This window comes from Cataglyphis hispanica, chromosome 2, assembly GCF_021464435.1.
Source record: "Cataglyphis hispanica isolate Lineage 1 chromosome 2, ULB_Chis1_1.0, whole genome shotgun sequence".
Classification (NCBI taxonomy): Eukaryota; Metazoa; Arthropoda; class Insecta; order Hymenoptera; family Formicidae; genus Cataglyphis; species Cataglyphis hispanica.
In genome coordinates, this window is record NC_065955.1 from 7,236,066 (window position 1) to 7,254,755 (window position 18,690).

The 18,690-nt window shown below is 27.8% G+C and overlaps 2 protein-coding genes across 6 annotated transcripts; one reads left to right on the plus strand and one right to left on the minus strand.

The window, feature by feature from the left end:
• The first annotated feature begins 105 nt into the window (after positions 1-105).
• Positions 106-18,511, plus strand: LOC126858790 (polyprenol reductase-like). 3 transcript variants are annotated; one of them, XM_050609380.1, is made up of 6 exons: positions 106-242; positions 16,561-16,803; positions 17,303-17,451; positions 17,595-17,783; positions 17,880-18,175; positions 18,247-18,511. In XM_050609380.1, exons 2-6 carry the CDS (start codon positions 16,622-16,624, stop codon positions 18,337-18,339), a joined length of 909 nt encoding a protein of 302 aa, XP_050465337.1. In that variant the 5' UTR covers positions 106-242; positions 16,561-16,621; the 3' UTR covers positions 18,340-18,511. The 3 variants fall into 3 exon arrangements, with proteins under 3 accessions (XP_050465337.1, XP_050465336.1, XP_050465338.1); XM_050609379.1 differs by having other exon boundaries at positions 116-265; XM_050609381.1 differs by lacking the exon at positions 106-242 and adding an exon at positions 10,819-10,901.
• LOC126858768 (zinc transporter 1) lies at positions 2,728-16,062 on the minus strand. Of its 3 annotated transcripts, none has more exons than XM_050609317.1 (8): positions 15,109-16,062; positions 7,918-8,110; positions 7,312-7,428; positions 6,463-6,761; positions 5,826-6,070; positions 5,476-5,654; positions 5,236-5,322; positions 2,728-5,159 (listed from the first exon to the last, which is right to left on the minus strand). In XM_050609317.1, exons 1-8 carry the CDS (start codon positions 15,210-15,212, stop codon positions 4,842-4,844), a joined length of 1,542 nt encoding a protein of 513 aa, XP_050465274.1. In that variant the 5' UTR covers positions 15,213-16,062; the 3' UTR covers positions 2,728-4,841. The 3 variants fall into 3 exon arrangements, with proteins under 3 accessions (XP_050465274.1, XP_050465276.1, XP_050465275.1); XM_050609319.1 differs by lacking the exon at positions 15,109-16,062 and adding an exon at positions 9,135-9,910; XM_050609318.1 differs by lacking the exon at positions 15,109-16,062 and adding an exon at positions 11,059-11,326 and having other exon boundaries at positions 2,729-5,159.
• Positions 18,512-18,690: the final 179 nt, after the last annotated feature.

The following is an 18,690-nucleotide window of genomic DNA, read 5'->3' on the forward strand; positions in this document are numbered from 1 at the left end:
CGGCCGGGTTTCCCGTTCGAGTACAACTTATCGGAGACGACGTCATCTCGTGACACCATCCTCCTTCTGATGCCAAGAGTTACCTACGTCGAACTAATTCCTTCAGACATTGCTTACAGACCGGCCGGCAATAATCGAGTTTTTATCGCAAGTTACACAACCGTAGAGCTGACCTTAGATGTTTGCTTCGATTCTGCAAAGATTCGTTCGCATATCAGCGAACGAGATATAATTACGTGGCAGTAAATTGTTTTTGCACAAAACGGTAATAAAAATTATTTTTTAGTACAATTAGGGCTAAATATTTGTGATTTATGTTTCTTTAAAATTACAATTATTATATAAAACATTGCAAAGAGATTCCGGAGGAATGTTCTTCTCATGATAAATATTTATAATTAAGACTTGATTTTTCTTGCGAAAATTATCGGCGAGAGTTGATCTTCATGACTTTCCAATCTCTCGCACCATGTGTTTTTTTGTGACTGAATCTAAAAGGAACTAAAGTAAAATTTTATGTAAAAATTAACTGCAAAATGTAATTTCGTTATCCATATGGCTCTTTAAACTTCAAAAGAAATTTACAAAAGACTTCTTTTTTCAATTGTTTATAACTTGAAAAATATATCTTGATATTTTTACTTAAAAATTTAATTGTTGTTAAAGAGATTGATGATTGATAAGAAGATTTAGAGATATTCTATATATCATGACATATTTATCATATTCAATAATTACAAGATTGATAAAGTATATTGACTATTTTTTTATATAAAATTAATATGTATCCTAAAATGCATTGAATTATAACCATTTCTGATTCTCGTAAAACTTTAATGTTCAAATTTGCTTTGAAATATAAAATTAAAAATATTAATATGTAAAAAACAAAGTAAGTTATTTGATTTTTTTTAGAATATTCAAGATATGTAATGACTTTTTTATAGATATTTTATTTGCTAAAAATGTGAAAGATCAGTTCTAGCATTCACATTATGATTTTCTTGATTGTATTGTTCAAAGACATACTTATATATCAAATATTTTTGTATAATAAAAATGTTAAATATATAAGTAATATATAATCTTTAATCTTAAATATATATAATCTTTAATCGATTTTTTATTTGCATGCATTTAGGAAACTCACTATTTGAAAGCAGAATCAGGAAATGCTATATATAGAGATTTAGTTATTTACAATCGTTCTCCATGGAACTTTAGTGAGTTTATACAATTTGATATTTTAGGCACGAGATACTTCTCTCTGTTAAACTATGCTAAAAAAAATATAAGAGGATGCTCCCCTTATAACTTCATTGAAAATTGTTGTTTAGCAGAGAGAAGAATCTCGTGTCTAAATAAATATCAAATTGTATAAACTCGTATTTATAAAGTTTTACACATTCTATTAATAGTTTATTCTTATATATCCAAAATTGTCTTAAGTATAGTCTTGGATCTTAAAATCCCATTGAATCAATGAAATGACCGCATAACATCTTAAGACTGCACTTAAGACGATCTTGAATATAAGAACGGATTATGAATACCAATCTATGTTGTGTCGAGAATATGATTTTTAAATTAGCATGATCTAATTGTAAAGAATGGCGGTTATTGAACTGATTAGCAGAAAGAGTTGGCATGATTAACACCTCTTCATTTCTTGACACAATAGCTTTCTCATATTTTCTATTTTTTTTTAAATATATATAACAAAAAATAAATTATATAATTCTACATATAATTTTCTATAAGAGATGTATTATTAATATATGTGCAAAAATTTTTAGATATTACAAAAACTATGATTGATCACCGATAAATCATTAATAATTATCTGTTGCATGCATCTTTTGCGAGCGCTATATTATGATGGCGTTAGTCTATTAATTAATTATTCTAATATATTTTTTAATACGCAATCTGTATTTCAATAAAAAAATTCAAATTATAATAATATTTATTTTTATTACGGTTTTATTTTGTAATTATCTAAAATTTAATGTAAAGTATAATCATAATAGCAGAATAGATAAAATGGGCATTATTCATACATTTCAAGATAATATAATATTAACAAGTATAAGTTAGATAGATGTAATAATATTTATATTTTATATGATATCTTTTTATTAATAGTTTCCTCATTGTGCAAATCTTTGAGGTATTTCTCTATTTCTTACAAATAAAGCTTATAATAATCTCTCTAGATATAATAATGTGTATATTATAAACCGCAGTTTCCGCTGATGTATCATATCTCTAAACAGTCTCTTTGCACATTTCTCTGCACCCGAATAATGTCGCTGCTGAAAAATGAAGCGCCTTTATACGAAAAATCATTCAGTATTGCCCTAAAAAAAACTAAAAGTTACAGAATCGATATTTTAAAATTAAAAATTAGGAATGTATATATATAAAGTATATATATAAAGGATGCCGATTCTACAATATGTAAAAATAACGAAAATTAAGAATGTCTTATTGTTAATAATATATGTAAAAATAAAGAAAATTAAGAATGTTTCAATAATTTAAAATTTTAATAATTAGTAATAAAGAATTACCTACAATATAACGATTATCATCGGGAAGAAGTCAAACAAAAATATAAGAAATAAGATTTGTGACAATTAATTGGCATAATTAGTGGAATAGTAATAATAATATTTTTATTTAATCTATTAAAATAAAATATATATACATTTAAACTGTTATTATAAATTACGAAGAGACAGGACAAAATTTTTTTACAACTATTAATCAAAATATTTTTGTAAAGATACAAAAATCTACTATAAATTATTCTATACGTGTATATAGCAATTTTTTTTTCAATTTAAAATAAAAATAATCTCACTGTAATGTAATATATTAAATATATATCAATTTGATCGTGGACAATGTGTTAAAGTTAAATTATTATCTGTCAGAACAGCGACTCCAAACTTAAGATAGAATGCTGTAGACCTCGTTGCTATCGGCAGCAACAGGTTTCTGTCGATCATTAACGCCCACACTTATCGCGTAGGAATTGTTGTCAGTGACATACATTATCTCCAGAGTTTTGTTTTCGTCTTGTTTGTTGAGACGTGTATTTCTGTTAATCTTATTGTTCATAAATTATGCTGATTTCTTTTTTACGGATAATATATCTTTTAAAATTAATTGTATATAATTTTTATTTTATTTAGTTTCACTTGATAATATTAATACATATGGTATAAGACAGTTTTACTTAGAAATCGATGTAAAAGAAAAAATATTTATACAAGATAAAAGACTGTAGTTTATCTTAAGAAATATCTTGATTATAAAATTATAATATTAATTTTACGATTTAATATATATTTTATCTAATGGTCAAAAAATTATTTCTTAAAAAGTAGGAATTTTACATTTATGGGAGAGAGGAACATATCGAATTGTCATTAATACTTGTATAATAATTGAACTATATATATATTCTAATTAATTATTATATAATTCATATTAGACACATTATATCGCTCATAAGTGCATATTTATTAATATTTTGCAATTTTTGTATTTAAAATTTAAATTTTAGTATAATTTAAATTTAATTTAAATTTAAATTTTATTTAAATTTTAGAATGATTTCCAGATATATTTGGTTGTTAATATTAAAATATTAATATTAGCCTATAAATACTTATGAGCGATAATATATGACTATGAATATATAAATCGAATAACGTATATTATACGATGTTTATTTTGAGATACACATCTCATCGCATTGGAAAAAAAATGAATTTGTTGCACTGGAAAAATTATGAATATATCTAATGAAATTAATATTCCATTCTTCTGATAACTAGCACACATATTGTCCGGATTTCCAAAATTACAAGACATTAATTATATATCTTGTCGTTATATGTACATTTTGAAATACTTAATACTAACTTGCAGTCTTCTCGTTAAAAATATACGTATATCACGATTCATGCTTAGCTTTGATATTTTTAGATGCCAGATAATTTTATTTGTTTATACATTTTTTTAAATATGATATAAGAATAAAATTTTGTATGTATGAAAAATAGGATATAACTTAAAAATTATTTTAAATTTTTTTGAGTAATTTAAATTCTAATAATATTTTTTTTCAAAACAAAAATATTAATTAGATTATAATACTAAAAAAATATATATGACTTTTATAAAAAAAGAATTAGTGCATCTGTGATTGTTTGATAATGTCAAAATGATAAAAAAAATATTTGATTATTACATTACTTGCAATAAAATTAATAAATTTCTGTTTTTTTTTTTTTTTTTGTAAAATATTGAAATTTTTATGGCCCGAAAGTGTCACGCCATTTAATGTGATGAGCAGGATTGTATATTTTAAATAATATGCCACATAAAAAGATCAAATAAAACTATTATCAATAAACAATATATGAACCCTAAAATGATACTATAAGTATGGAATACCCGGAAATTTTGTTTATTGTAGAATTTTTTTTTTGTTATTTATTTTATTTATTGTAGTTTTTTTTTTATTAATAAAGATAATAAAATTTTTTGTTATGATTGTATAATTTTTAGTGCTTGAGATAACGATAACAAAATCTTGCTATATGTTCATTTTTATGAAAGTTATTAGAAGTCAAAGTTGACTTGGGTATATCATATCCATGATGTATCGTTTTTGTTATAAGGCGGATATAGTATCATTGTAGGATTAAGTTAAGATACGATGCTGTAGTCCACATGGTTATCAGCAGTTGCAGATGTCTGGTACTAGTAGATATCCGATCGATTATAGTTATCGCACAGGAATTGAATGTCATATTTACAATGCTTTATTTTTGTTCGCTGTTCAAACGAGATGTGTTTTCATTCGTCGAATCGTGTTCAGATTTTTCTACTATTGGATCGCTCTTGACAGTTCGCATCACTAGGGCTTCTTCCGCATTATTAGTAAATCTCTCCAAACTAATCGCACATGTAGCTGGTATTATCTCCTTTTTATCGTACTTTTTAGTGATTGGATGCGTGTTCTTTTCCGTCTTGCACGCAGCATCCTCTAAGAAATTTTCCCGCGAGCAACACTGGGAAGAACTGCAGTGTTCCCCGTGACAACGAATCAGACAATCAGTTTTATCCATATTCGGTTTCATCTGATGACACATGTAATTATCCGTTGAAGTAACTTTAAATGTAGAAAGACGAAGTAAATTAATATATTCAGCGTACCTTATGAAATTCTGGCTGTATAGTAACCTGCGTAATGCCCATTTCGACAAAAAAGGCAGTGACTTGATCCGTGATACTAGCATAAACCTGATGAAAAAAAATTCGAAAATATATATATTTTTTTAATTAAAAAAATATTAAATAAAACTTCAATACTTTTTTCAATAAAAATTATTAAATAATTTCCATTAAATGTAACTTATGTTAAATCAATTTAGTTTGTGATTTGATTTTTCTTACCGTTGGATCTAAAAATATGATATGTGCTGTGGAAATGATTTTTTCTCCTGCTAATTGCCATACGTGTAAATCATGGACATTCACGATACCCGGAAAAGCTTGCAACAATTCTCTTTTGAGAGAATCGATGTTTATATGATTTGGAATTGTTTGAAGTAGAATCAAACCCGATTCTTTCACTATAGAAAGAAACAATGAGAAAGAGAAAAAAGTTGATTATTTTCAAGAATTAATATATTAGTCACAAAACGAAAGAAAATCTCTAATTGATTATATAAAATTTTTTTATACAAATAAGTATCACATTTTATATTATCTTATTTAGGATTTATTAAAAAATATATACTCACTGTACGGGTAGCAAAGGATGAACAAGGAAATTGACGAAATAATGGCAAAGACTGGATCAATGTATTTGGCCACATCGGAATCGGTGAAATAAACTAAAATCGATACTAGAATGACGAAAACGCATCCGAGAACATCTCGACACATTTCCCTAAAGCCTTGACTTTTTGGTATTGCCAGTGGACTTCGTCTAGTCTGTGCCGACAACTGTTGCTCGCCATCCTTTCTTTCTTGTAAATTCATATTCCTAAAATATCAAATACTTTATGATAATATGGATTTCGTCAATCGTATACATGAGACCGATTTCTATTGAAATATTAAATCGTACTCTGCCATTAAATAAATATGAAATGAAATGTTTCAGAAATTATAAATTTTGATTTTTTTTTTCTATTTATGAGAGGATATATTTAAAAAACTCTAACATTTAATATAATACATATAATACAACTGCACGTTTCAACTAATTTTAAAAATAAAAAAAAATATGTATATGTACATAATTTTATCTCGCTTGTTAATTAATATAAAGTCATAAAATATCAAGTAGTTAAAGAACCATTCAAATTATGAGTGCGAATTATCGTACATTTCTTGTTCTTTGATTATTTGTAATTTGAATCTATTAAAAATTACCTGCAAAGTATTACATCTCCTTTCTCAGTGACGTGCACGAAGATTCCCTGATTAAACGTGAATCCTCCGATTAAAATATAACATAAAACATTCAAGAGTATTCCGGAAGCACCGATGCACAGCACGGGCAATGGGTGATGCATTTCATCCAGATGATCGATGTGCACCAATGTCTGCAATGCCTCCATTAATAGGGAGAAACAAAAAGATGCCAAAAAAACGCAGCAAACGAGCATCGTGACAATGTCGATTCTGGCCCATCCAAATGTGTTTTTCATTTTTCTGTCCGACCATGATTCCTATAAGACAAGTTTTTTATTTGCGAATTATTATAAACGAATAATAAGTGCTTATGGACAGGTTTTTGCAGCATGCTTTAAATAAAGATTTTTATTTTTAAAAATAAGACATTTTTAAATAATTGTTATTTATGAGTGTTTTATAAAATTTTTACTAAAAATAATGTGTATATTGGAATCTTTTTTTTAAATCTTATTAAGATCTGTAAATCTTATTTGAGATTTTTTAAAAATTTATTTCAAGTTATTATCATAAAATTATCACACAATGAATGCGAATAAACAAAATACTAAAGGTATTATTATTATTAGTTTTTTTATATCATATAATTTCAAAATAGGACAATGATTATAGCTTTGCATTCCAAAAGAAATATTTCATATTGCAAGTAAAAATTTTTATAGTAATCAAGAATTTATTTACAGAAAGCAAAAAATATTTTCTTTCATGCAGATTTTAGACTTTTATATAAAAATCTTTTATTAGAATAACAAGATTAACAAAATTGAAAAGATTCCAATCTTTAATTTTTAATATCTTTGAACGTACCTTCGTTTTTGTTGATAAAGATGTGACGGAACCCTGTTCTTCCCCGTTAATGCAAATTGATGAATTCCCCACTGAACTGCAGTTGCTATTGCTACTGTATCTTTCTCGATAGCTATACTGCAAACAAAAATGCGATTATGCGTAATTGCAATTTTTTTTTCCATAACGTAAGATTACATCAAGATCTTGTATATTTTTATCAATTTGTAACAATCGTGTATACGTTATGTTTTACTAAATTCAACAGATGAAGTGTCATAAATTCGTCCCATTTACTGAAGCGACATATCAACGAAAATTATTTTAGCTATATTTTCTCGCATTTTCTTTTAAAAATATTCGAAAAATGAAACACTGCTTATATCTGTTCTTGCATGTTGAATATTATTTGTTGGGAAGTTACATTTTATGTCATTAAATTCTATAAAAAAGTTAAGCTTTTCTGTAATTGATTTTTTTTTCTTTAATATGTTTTTAAAAACAATGATTACGTGAAGAGGAATCATTTGAAATCGCGATAGGCGCGAAGTAGATCGAAAGCTTAATTATTATCATTATCATTTTATAAGTGAGACTTATGAATGATTTGCGGACTTTTGCACTTACCTTGATCGAGGCGATACAACCGACAAGTGCCACGATATTGCAGAGCATGTGATATGCGTTGAGGAGTAGAGTCAGCGAATGCGTCACATGACTAGCGATGATCTCGATTAAGAAAAAAGTCGTGGTAAAGAACAGCACCAGGTATAGCTGCACCGGTTGCAGTCTTCTGAACCACTCTTTTACAGCCATGACCCTGCTCGCAAAGTCACGTGGTGAACATTTCTATTCTCTGATGATATATGGGGATATCACGATAATATATGGGGAATTATTATATTTCATTGTTATATATCACTGTTATATTACATGATATCATTGTATAACCACCAAACGTATTATTTGAAACTCCATTCGATCTTGCATTAATTTATTTATAGAACGTGTTTTGGAAATCTAGAAAAGATGACTTCTCTTTGATAAAATTGTGTGATCCTTTCTAAAAATTTTGATAGTGTATTTACTTAAAAATAAACTAACTGTATTTTAAGTAAAAAAGGCACTCATCTTTTTATTCGCAAAAACAACTCACGTACTTGAACAAACGAAAATTAATTTAGATCTTGGTATCCAGAATAAATTAGATTATCTACTTTAAGTTATAGTTTGCTTCTTTTTGTAAATGGTAATTTATATGTGAAAGAAAATTAAGTACGATTAAACAAGTGAAGTTTAATTCAACATTTGTTTTAATCAGTAATAAAGAGGACAAAAATAATCATAGCTTTTATAATAATGAAAAATACATATATTCAAAAAAAAACATATTCAGTGAGGGGAGATTACATATTATTGTTTATGAGATCTTTCTCAAGCGTACTATTTAAGGAAACAAAACATGTCAAATCTATCACGTTTGATAAGACCATTAGCGAATGCAGTCAATTTAAGTCGTAAAATTACATTGCGAATAAAGACTCTTTCTTATAAATAAATTTTGTCACTACGATATTTTATGTAGCTAAAAATTTATACTTTTTAATTTGATCTTTTGTTATATACGCTTTTATTATTATTATTTTTTTTTATTTGATATTCCGAAGTATCGCTTTTATATATTTTAATATCACAAGATTTTAAGAAAAAAAATATTCTGATTATAAAAAAATATTTCGGTTATATTATATTTAATAAAAAAAGAATTAGATATATTAGAATTGTGTGTGTGTGTGTGTGTTTAAAATATATAATTTTTAATTTAACGTCACCTATATACGCACCTACGTAAAAATGCGTTATCACTCAATGCACATGTTGCTGCATTTGACAGCGAAACTTTGTAAATTGAATAATATCTAACACAATTTTTTTTTAAGCAAAAATCACATATATATAATGAAAGATTAATTAAACGTAATCTTTGCAATCTTTATGAATAAAGTCACAGTGAATTATCTCAAGATTTTTTTAAACTGAACAAGATGTGGCTCGCCGCGGATAGATCGTCGAAGGAGCAGACGCACGACTGAACGGTGGTCGGCGAACGATACAAAACAATATCGGAACATGAAACGCTTAGGTGTCTCCGTGCTTGTTTAACCGTTGAACTCGATGACTCCAATGCTCAGAATGCATCCGACCGTTACAAGTTTTTCATTGGTTGTTAGATGGCCTCACACAAGAACGTGATGTTTGTATTCGCACCAATAAAACTTCCACGAAATTAATCTCCATAGCTACGACTATTAATCACTGTCAATTCGCCAGATAATCTGCATTTCGTGGCCACGGTCGTGTTTATCGTCTCAGCCTCTCTCTCTTCTAAATCCTAATCCGTATACCTACTCGAGAACGCAATTATTGTTCGATTACACGGACAGAATTTATCGCGATGAACGCTTGTTGAATTGACAGATGAATAATTTGGTGGTCTCTAAAAAGTTTACATTACGAGTTTCTACTTTGTCCAAGAACTCCGCCAACAGAATTCTCGCCGTAAGACGTTAATATGATAGACGACGCAAGATCGTCTCTCTCTAGCGGCGCTAAGCTTCGACAGGATAATTTAGCTAACTGTGCGTGGATCCGTTTAATCATTGCTGTCTACACCATGATATGTGTGCAATAATTTTGATGGTTTGAAAAATTCATGGCTGGACCGTTACTTGGTACATTATAAGCCGCACTGTCAACAATTTCATTGATCATTATTGAATTTGACATCATTATTTTAATGCAACTATAGATTTAAATTAATTATCATAAAAATAATACCAGAAACGAGAGCAATACAATTTAAAACGCTCTAATTCCAAGGCATTTCAAAGGAAATTACATTCGTCTTTGATAGAATATTTTATTTGGCTAAAATATAATGTTTTGATTTCACTAATGCATTAGGTACAAAACGTTATTGTAGTTTGCAATTTCTAAATTTGTGTGCCGTTCTGATTTATAACATCCAATGGGAAAATTTGAATTTGCAAAAATGCACGATCGACAATATACTTTTTACCGAACGCTCGTTCACTGTCAATCTAAATTGAGAGTACAAGCTTCGCGATATACACACATTGCGATCACATACATCGACATAAGCAGCACAATTCATACAGCGCGTCACACGCACAGATCCGACATCTCTGTGTTAATTCTGGGAGGGGACTATCAAAGCGTTAGTTGCGAACATCCGGGCGCGGTAATAGGCTTTGGACAACGAAATACCCGCTTCTTCAATCATTACCGTCGGCTTCATTTTGAACGCGAGATGATTGCACTAGAATGTAAAAATGCAACAAAACCACTCTTAGAGCGATCTATCGATTCCAAGAGCGAGCTTCGATTTTTCCCTCAAACAGATTGAGAGCTTCTGAAAAATATTGCCTCATGATTGTTATCTTATCAAAAGATTCATGGATATAATCTGTACAAGAATGATAATAATAATATAGAAAAAGTTATTGGGGACATTCCTCTTAATGTATTGTCGTCGAACTCGTGAATTTATCGTTTCAAACCATATAATGTCAAACGCGTCTCTTTGAAAAGTAAGTACTTTATTGAATTATTGTGCGCGATTTTTTATGAATATAATTGGCTATCTACACTCTAATAAATATTATGACTAACGTGTTTTTGTATGTGTGCATGCGTGCCTTTAATTTTCTCTCAAAGATTTTACGGTGATGTTGAAGCTGTACTGACCTCTAAACTCTGAACTCTGGTAAATTGTTAAAGACATCTATATGCGAACATATCGGCACTCTCTCTCGGCATACAAAAATGTAATTGTCACCCTATATTTAATGTTCCGTGTCACTTTTTACGAACGATCGAGCTGCGAATTTCTAGAGTTTAACCGATCAAGTCGCGAGATGCGCGCATATCGCAGGCAAACTAACGTGTGTCTTCGACCACGCGTGGATTATATCGGCTGACCATTGTGATCGCCGCATAAGTGAGTAGTAGCTGATAACCCGCCCTTATCTACTTTTATATCGAATAATCAAATGGAAGACTTGAACATAGAATATATCGTAATGACTGCTAGATAAATGTGAAGCTATGGAGAACGCATTCGATCAATTATCAACGAATTTTTTTCTATAAATCTCTATCACAGGATTTCTATCATTTACATATATTTTTTATCAATATTGTTATCAATCATATATTTTATTTTGCATAGGACGTTTCTATAATTGGATATATTACTTATAAAAGTTCGATTGTATTGTATGTATTGCAAAAGAAATGATGAGAAATCTAAGTTTTAGCATTGAAAAAAATAAATCCTCTTTTATTTATATTGTATATATCTTGTTTTAAAATCAAGTCTATCGCAAATCCGTTTGTTACGCAAATAGAAATTGTAGATTAGGAATGGACAAATTACAAAATGATTAAATGATTCGAAAACAAAATTCTCTTATCGCGTGGAGCACAATGAGTTAGCCTTGCTGACATCGTCTGCGCACGATTAGCTTCCTTTTTCTACTACATGCACACGGAACATGTTCTCTTTCCGGAACATTGTTATCACAGAGTACTGTGATATAACTGATTTGCTAAAGCGAGAAAAAATGAACACAAAAATGAACACAAAAGAAATTCATGTGCGAGCACGTTTATGATTTTTAGTCAGTATAAGCTTTTGTCATTTATACTCGATGATCATTGCTATAATTTTTGATAAGATTTATTTATCACAAGTGTGATAATATAGTTAATTAATTTTTTTGATTATTAATGCATCTCAAATATGTACAACTGGATATTTAATATATATTGTATTTACATGAATAAATATAAATTCATTACAGATTAATCTTTAAAAAGGCAACATTCTCTTGAAAGGTTCTAATTTTAAATCTTAAAGTATCTGTCATTAAGTAAGTTTAATTGTGAATTATAATGTATTTATTAATTTATTTATGTAGATAAAAACTTAGCATGTTTTTGTAAAATTTTTATTATTTTTGATTGAAGATTTCTTAATAAGATATAATTAACACATTGTGACGGGTGACGAGTTAATTCGTGTTTTCATGCCCAAACGTTGTTGACCGGTCACGAGTTAACTTGTGCTTTCATGTTCAAACGTTGTTGACCGATCACGAGTTAATTCGTGTTTGCACTTGCAAACACGAGATTAGATTGTTTTACCTCCACATTCAATTACGAAATAATAGCCGGTGACATGAGATAGTTTCTGTGTAAAATTGCCGGTCAACAATGTGTTAATATAATAAATTAAAAAATTTTAAATTTTCTGAAATTGTTTTGTGTTTTGAGCCATCGGAAGATTTATCTTGTTATCGCAATAACAATTTTTTTTTAAACAGTTCCGATATCTTAAAATCCTTCCTTCGATATCTTGTTATTTGACCGTTCTTATCCAAGCGATATATTCGATAAGCGATTAGCTAGCTATCATTTTCATTGGATAATTCAATTTTATTGACAATGCAAACGACAAATAAAACCCATACATTTAATTTTTCATTAATAATTTGTAATGCAGGACATAAATTTATTTAAAAAAAATATGTATAAATATTTATAGTTAAGAATATATATTCATAAAATTGATATTAATTAATGTAGGTATACAAATTTTTAGGAGCGCGATTTTAAAAAATTCAAGATATAAAAATATATCTTAAGATATCGTGATACAATGAAAACTTTATTTCAAAATTATTATTATTCTGATTATTAAGCATTATTTCAATTTATATTAATTTATTGTCGATGAAATGCTAATGTCTAAAATTATGTTGGGTTTCTGTAATGGAGTTTATACAGGGTGTCTCATGATTCGAGGTCCATACATAAAGGGCGTGATATTGAAGTCATTTAGAGTTGAAATTGTTAAACATATGTCGGTAAATACTTCCTAACAGACCTACAACCATTGAAAATTGATGTAAATATTTGAAAAAGGAAAGAAAACAGACATTTAATTTGTTTATTTACAAATGTATCTGTTCAAAATTATCTCCTGCAGATTCAATACAAAGTCTTGCCCTGCGTAAAAGTAATCTAACAGCTCGCACCACCATGCCAGAATTTGTTACTTGCGTTGCTTCATAATTCTGTTTGTAATTAAATGTAAACAATAAATGTAAACAATACAAATGTTGATGTTAAATATTTGCATAAACAATACATGTATAAATTTTTGTTGAGCATATTATATGTCATTGTTGTAGTAATCTGTATTACATGAAAAGTGGAACGTTGAATTAACTTTATCACAGACTTTCTAAGGAGAAACTGCAACTCACGTAAATTCATCATATTCGCAATTATCTGATGTTTACTAACAAATTGATATTTTGTCTGCGTAAGAGGTCTGCAATCAATTACTTTCTAGCAAATAGTAAAGTAAGGAGAAATTGTTGTCAATTAGATATGCTTAGTAACGCATAATAGCGATATTTTCTGTTTAGATCTTGCAGCATGCACAGTTTATGAATATCGAAAGTAAATGTGCAATGTGATAATTAATCATCGAAGAAATTTGATCGACAGTTCCTCTGATTCACGCAATGACTTCCTCTTCCGTATCTTTCTCCAGTTTCTCTTCTTCAAAAATATTTCACATAAAATATTTTGTTATATCTCACTCTTTATAATTCATATAACCATTGCGCATTATAATATATATATATATATATATATATATATATATATATATATATAAGTTTCTAATAAAATATATATAATATATATAATAAATATATATATATATATATATATATATATATATATATCCTTCGAGCATCGTAAAAAATGAGATATCTTGATATACGTGATCTTTGTATTTTTATTAATTGATTTTTAAAAAATAAACCTGATAAACGCGATGCGATACCAATTAAAGATCAGCAATCCATCATGAAAAATGATATGCCTGCATAGTAGCTTTAATATACTTTAACGGAAAATAATACGATAGAATCTTAAATTTGTCTTTAATGAATCGTAATTTTTTGCAATTTAAGAAAAATATTATTTATTTATTATTTTAATATAATCTTTAGTTAGGGATGCGCTCTCGTAAATTTCATTAATATATTATATACTGTAGCAACAAACGAATAGTCTGTTTTTTATAAATATTCTTCAGAATCTTTTTAAATCTCAATATAAATTTCTTTAAATTTCTTTATATATACAATTTATTTAAAATTAATCGGAAATAAAAGATTTCTGATTTATTTAAAATCTGTATTAATTACATTTTTGTCTTACTTTTTACTTTTTACAAGACGTCTTAATGATTTCTATTACAAGGACCAGTGCAATCTCGACAAATTTAATTTTCTGTAAATATTATCAATTTTACGTGTGAATATCATCGCGTTTATGTTATCATGATTAATATCAATAGAAATCATTTAGATTTAATATGTCTGCGGCATCGATGAAAGATCATCCCGGTATTGAGAGATTCGATTCTTGGCCTAACACAATAAAAATGAAAGTTGCTAATTGGCGATTATCTTTCAATGTGGTCATTCCTGGCGATGAAGTGGTACGTCTGCATACATTTAATTGAGGAACCCACTGACTCAAATCCATTCGAACTTGACCACTCGACCACATCCTCGTTTAACACGTAGCTTTCACACATGCTACGTTCGTTCAATTACGATCGCTGACTCGTAAAATCCGTATTACGGTCAATAGGCGTCGCAAAAAGCGATTTTAGGATATTTTATTGATAAGAAACACGAGGGCGCTTACCTAACGTAATATTTCTCATCCAAACGCGAACGAGAGAGAGACAAAACGTCGCTCATCCAAATGCGCGTCTCTTTTAGCGACGAAATCCTGATGTCCCCTTGCATCTTCGCGTGTCAGCCGTGCTTCCACTGACGATGTTCGCTTCGACGATGTCATGCACACGGTATAGCGAAAATGTTATACGATATTATATATGCACGCTATCCTCCTTTCCACGACGATCCCCATCATTAGAACCGAAGAGAAACGAGAAGATGTTGAACTACATACGCGCGATTAAATACCTCAGGTAGCAGCGAGACATTCGATTCCTACTTTGATAGCTCCATTTTTCCGGTTTATGAGGGATTAAACAGCGAAAGTAAACGCGACTGCTTTTGCTTCTTTCGCATCAAACTTTGATTTCTCTCTAACTAATTCAAAACTTGTAGTTAAAAAAAATATTAAAATTATTTATAAATGCCATATAAAAAAGATATTTCTTGTTGTAAAAGATTTTGTGTGCTAAAGTTAATATCGCTGAAAGAACATTTAAGTATATCTAAGATATCAGACGAATATATAAAAAATATTTTATGTATTTTCTCCAAAAGTATATTGTTTAGAAAAATAATTTAAAGACTTTTATCATGACACTTTAATCACAAAGTAGGCAATCATAAGGAGAATAATGAAAGAAGAGAACACATTTATATACAACACATTTTTTACAATATTGCTGTTAATTGACATCTTATCTCTTCTTTAAACGATGTAAATTAATCATCTGACGAGATATTAATAGTTGTTGTGATATCTGACTTAAAATCTAGATGTTCATAATGTTTGCTGAATCAATAAGCGAATCCGCGTTCTTATAACGAAGTTAATAGAAAGTTGACAACTATAGCCTTGTTAGTTTCGTAATAAAATCGAGGAATGCTTGTTATGATCATGATATGCTTATGCCCCCTCCCCCTTGCCCCTGCTGGCATAATACAATATTATTGTTACCGCTGCCTTGCAGTTTTTATTCGCCTCCTGTTAAGAGAAAGAATGAATTATTGCGACAAATCTATATTTATTTAGGAAAGTATCTCTATCAATCATTTGTGTGCTTCAACTCTCGGAAAGCAGTACTTGATTTTTATATATTTAATATGTATAATATATGTAAACATGTTTTTTTTTATTATATACATTAGATGAATTACGAATACTAAAAAAATTATTTTATGCTTAAATATTAAATATTAAAATTGAAATTGTTAAAATGATTTACATATCTGTACATATATCAGATATATACCAAAAAAAATAACATGGTAAAAATGGCAAAAAAAACAACATGATAATTTAAAGATTTTAAAAATTTTTAAAAGTGAGGTATTAAGACTTATCGTCTAACAATAATACTTATCATTACACACATTTCAAAAATTTTGTATATTGATTATTAATTTTTTTTTACAGAATCTGATTGTTACAGAATATATACATATTTGCATATTAACGAATTCATAATAAATCAATAATGGATGTAAACATAGTATATTATGTTTTACTTTTTCAATCACTTTTTATCGGATTGACAAGCTTATTAATTAATTATATGGAACCCTATTTACCTGTTTTTATATCTCGCGGTTTTCGCTTTGGGAGAAGTAGCTCGAAAACTCACCACTCTTTATTAGCAAAACTTGAAATATCCAAAAAGTAAGTTAAAAAAATTAATTAATAATATAGCTTTTTGAAAATAAAATAATAATTAGGAACCAATAAGAACTAGTATGCAAATTAAAGATGCATGTATTAATATTCTTTGAATGTGTGTAGAAAATTAATTCTTGAAATTTAATTCTGTGCATAACATTTTATTTAAATTACAATTTTTTTATGTTTTTTTCTCTTTCTCAACTTTGAAATTACTTTCTCAACTACTAAAATTATTTTTTATATTATATGGTTTCTAATCGAAGAAAATATGCTAAGCGTACAATTAAATTGCAAGAGTTTAATTTTTAGTAACATTTGATGAATTACGATAACCTGCGTTTTAATTCTCTTGTCGTTATTTTTAATTATTTCTTATGTAATAAGTTAAAAAATATAAATACATTTTTTTCAAAATATTGAATAACTTATCGTAAATATTAAAAGCGCTTTATTTAATGCTTTGGCAATACCTATAAGTTTAATTATTTTGAATTTTTAGATGCTTCGGACATTATTATATAATCTCTGGACCAATACTGTTATTTTTATTTTGCTTTGCGTTAAACAAATATTTCTACAATGAAAATGCTCCAGAAATTGTGCTCTCATTATTGGATACATTATTTGGAACATCAAGAAAGGCTTTAGGTATGCATTTACATTATCTGGGAATTATTAATGAATTTAAAACAAATTTAAAACAAATTTATACATATGTATATATATATATATATATATATATATATATATATATATATATATGTATATGTATATGTAATTTATCATTTTAGTATCAGTGGAAAGTGTAATTTTAGCTATTTTCGTGTTTTCCATACATATCTGGAAACGAATATATGAAATGTATTATATCTGCGTATTTAGCGATCAAAAAATAAATATATTCCATTATATACTTACATTCTCACATTATACGATGACATTAGTATCTCTAATTGGGGAATCTGAAGGTTTTGTTAGAGGTATATCATTGTATGAAAATTTACAAATATATTAGATATGCTATTTTTTTGTGCGATTTATAATCTATAGTTTTTTTTTTTTTTATTTTTTGCCAGGCTCGCACACGGATTTGTCCTCGCATAAATTGACAATTGCACAATTGGTATGCGCAATTATATTTTTATGGTCGACATATATACAACTTAAAAGTAATTTTATTCTTGCAAGCTTACGTAAGAATCAATATGGTGACGTTGTGACTAAAGAGCACAAAATACCGATCGGCGGACTATTTAATTACATATCAAATCCGTTGCAACTATCGGAAATAATAATATATTTAATGTTGTCTGGAATCCTCTGGCAAGCTTCTACATTTCATTATGTCACTCTTTTTGTTATGATAAATCAGGTATAAAATAATTCTATATTTCTCTTCTTTTCAGTAATAATTAAATATATAAATTTTTATTTTTTTTACAGATCGAATGTGCAATTTTGTATGATCAATGGTATCGAACCACTTTCAAGAATTATCCAAAAGAGAGGAAAATTTTGATTCCTTACATTTGGTAATTTAAAGCATGTATCTTCGACTTAATGTTTCTCGGCATAAGGATAATTAATAATCTTATATTATATTATATTATATTATTATAATATAAGATTATTAAATATATTATATATATGAAATATATTATATATATATATATTGTATTGCACGTGTATACAAAAGATTTATTTTTAAGAGTGATTTTTTGTATAAATATGTTCAATATCTTTAATTTGTTTATATTAAATTGTATATTAATTATATTAAAAGTAAATAAATAAATAAATAATTGTGCGTTACATGTATTTTTTATATTTATATCATATTCATAACATATTTATATCATTATGTATATGTACGAGATGAAACGAGAG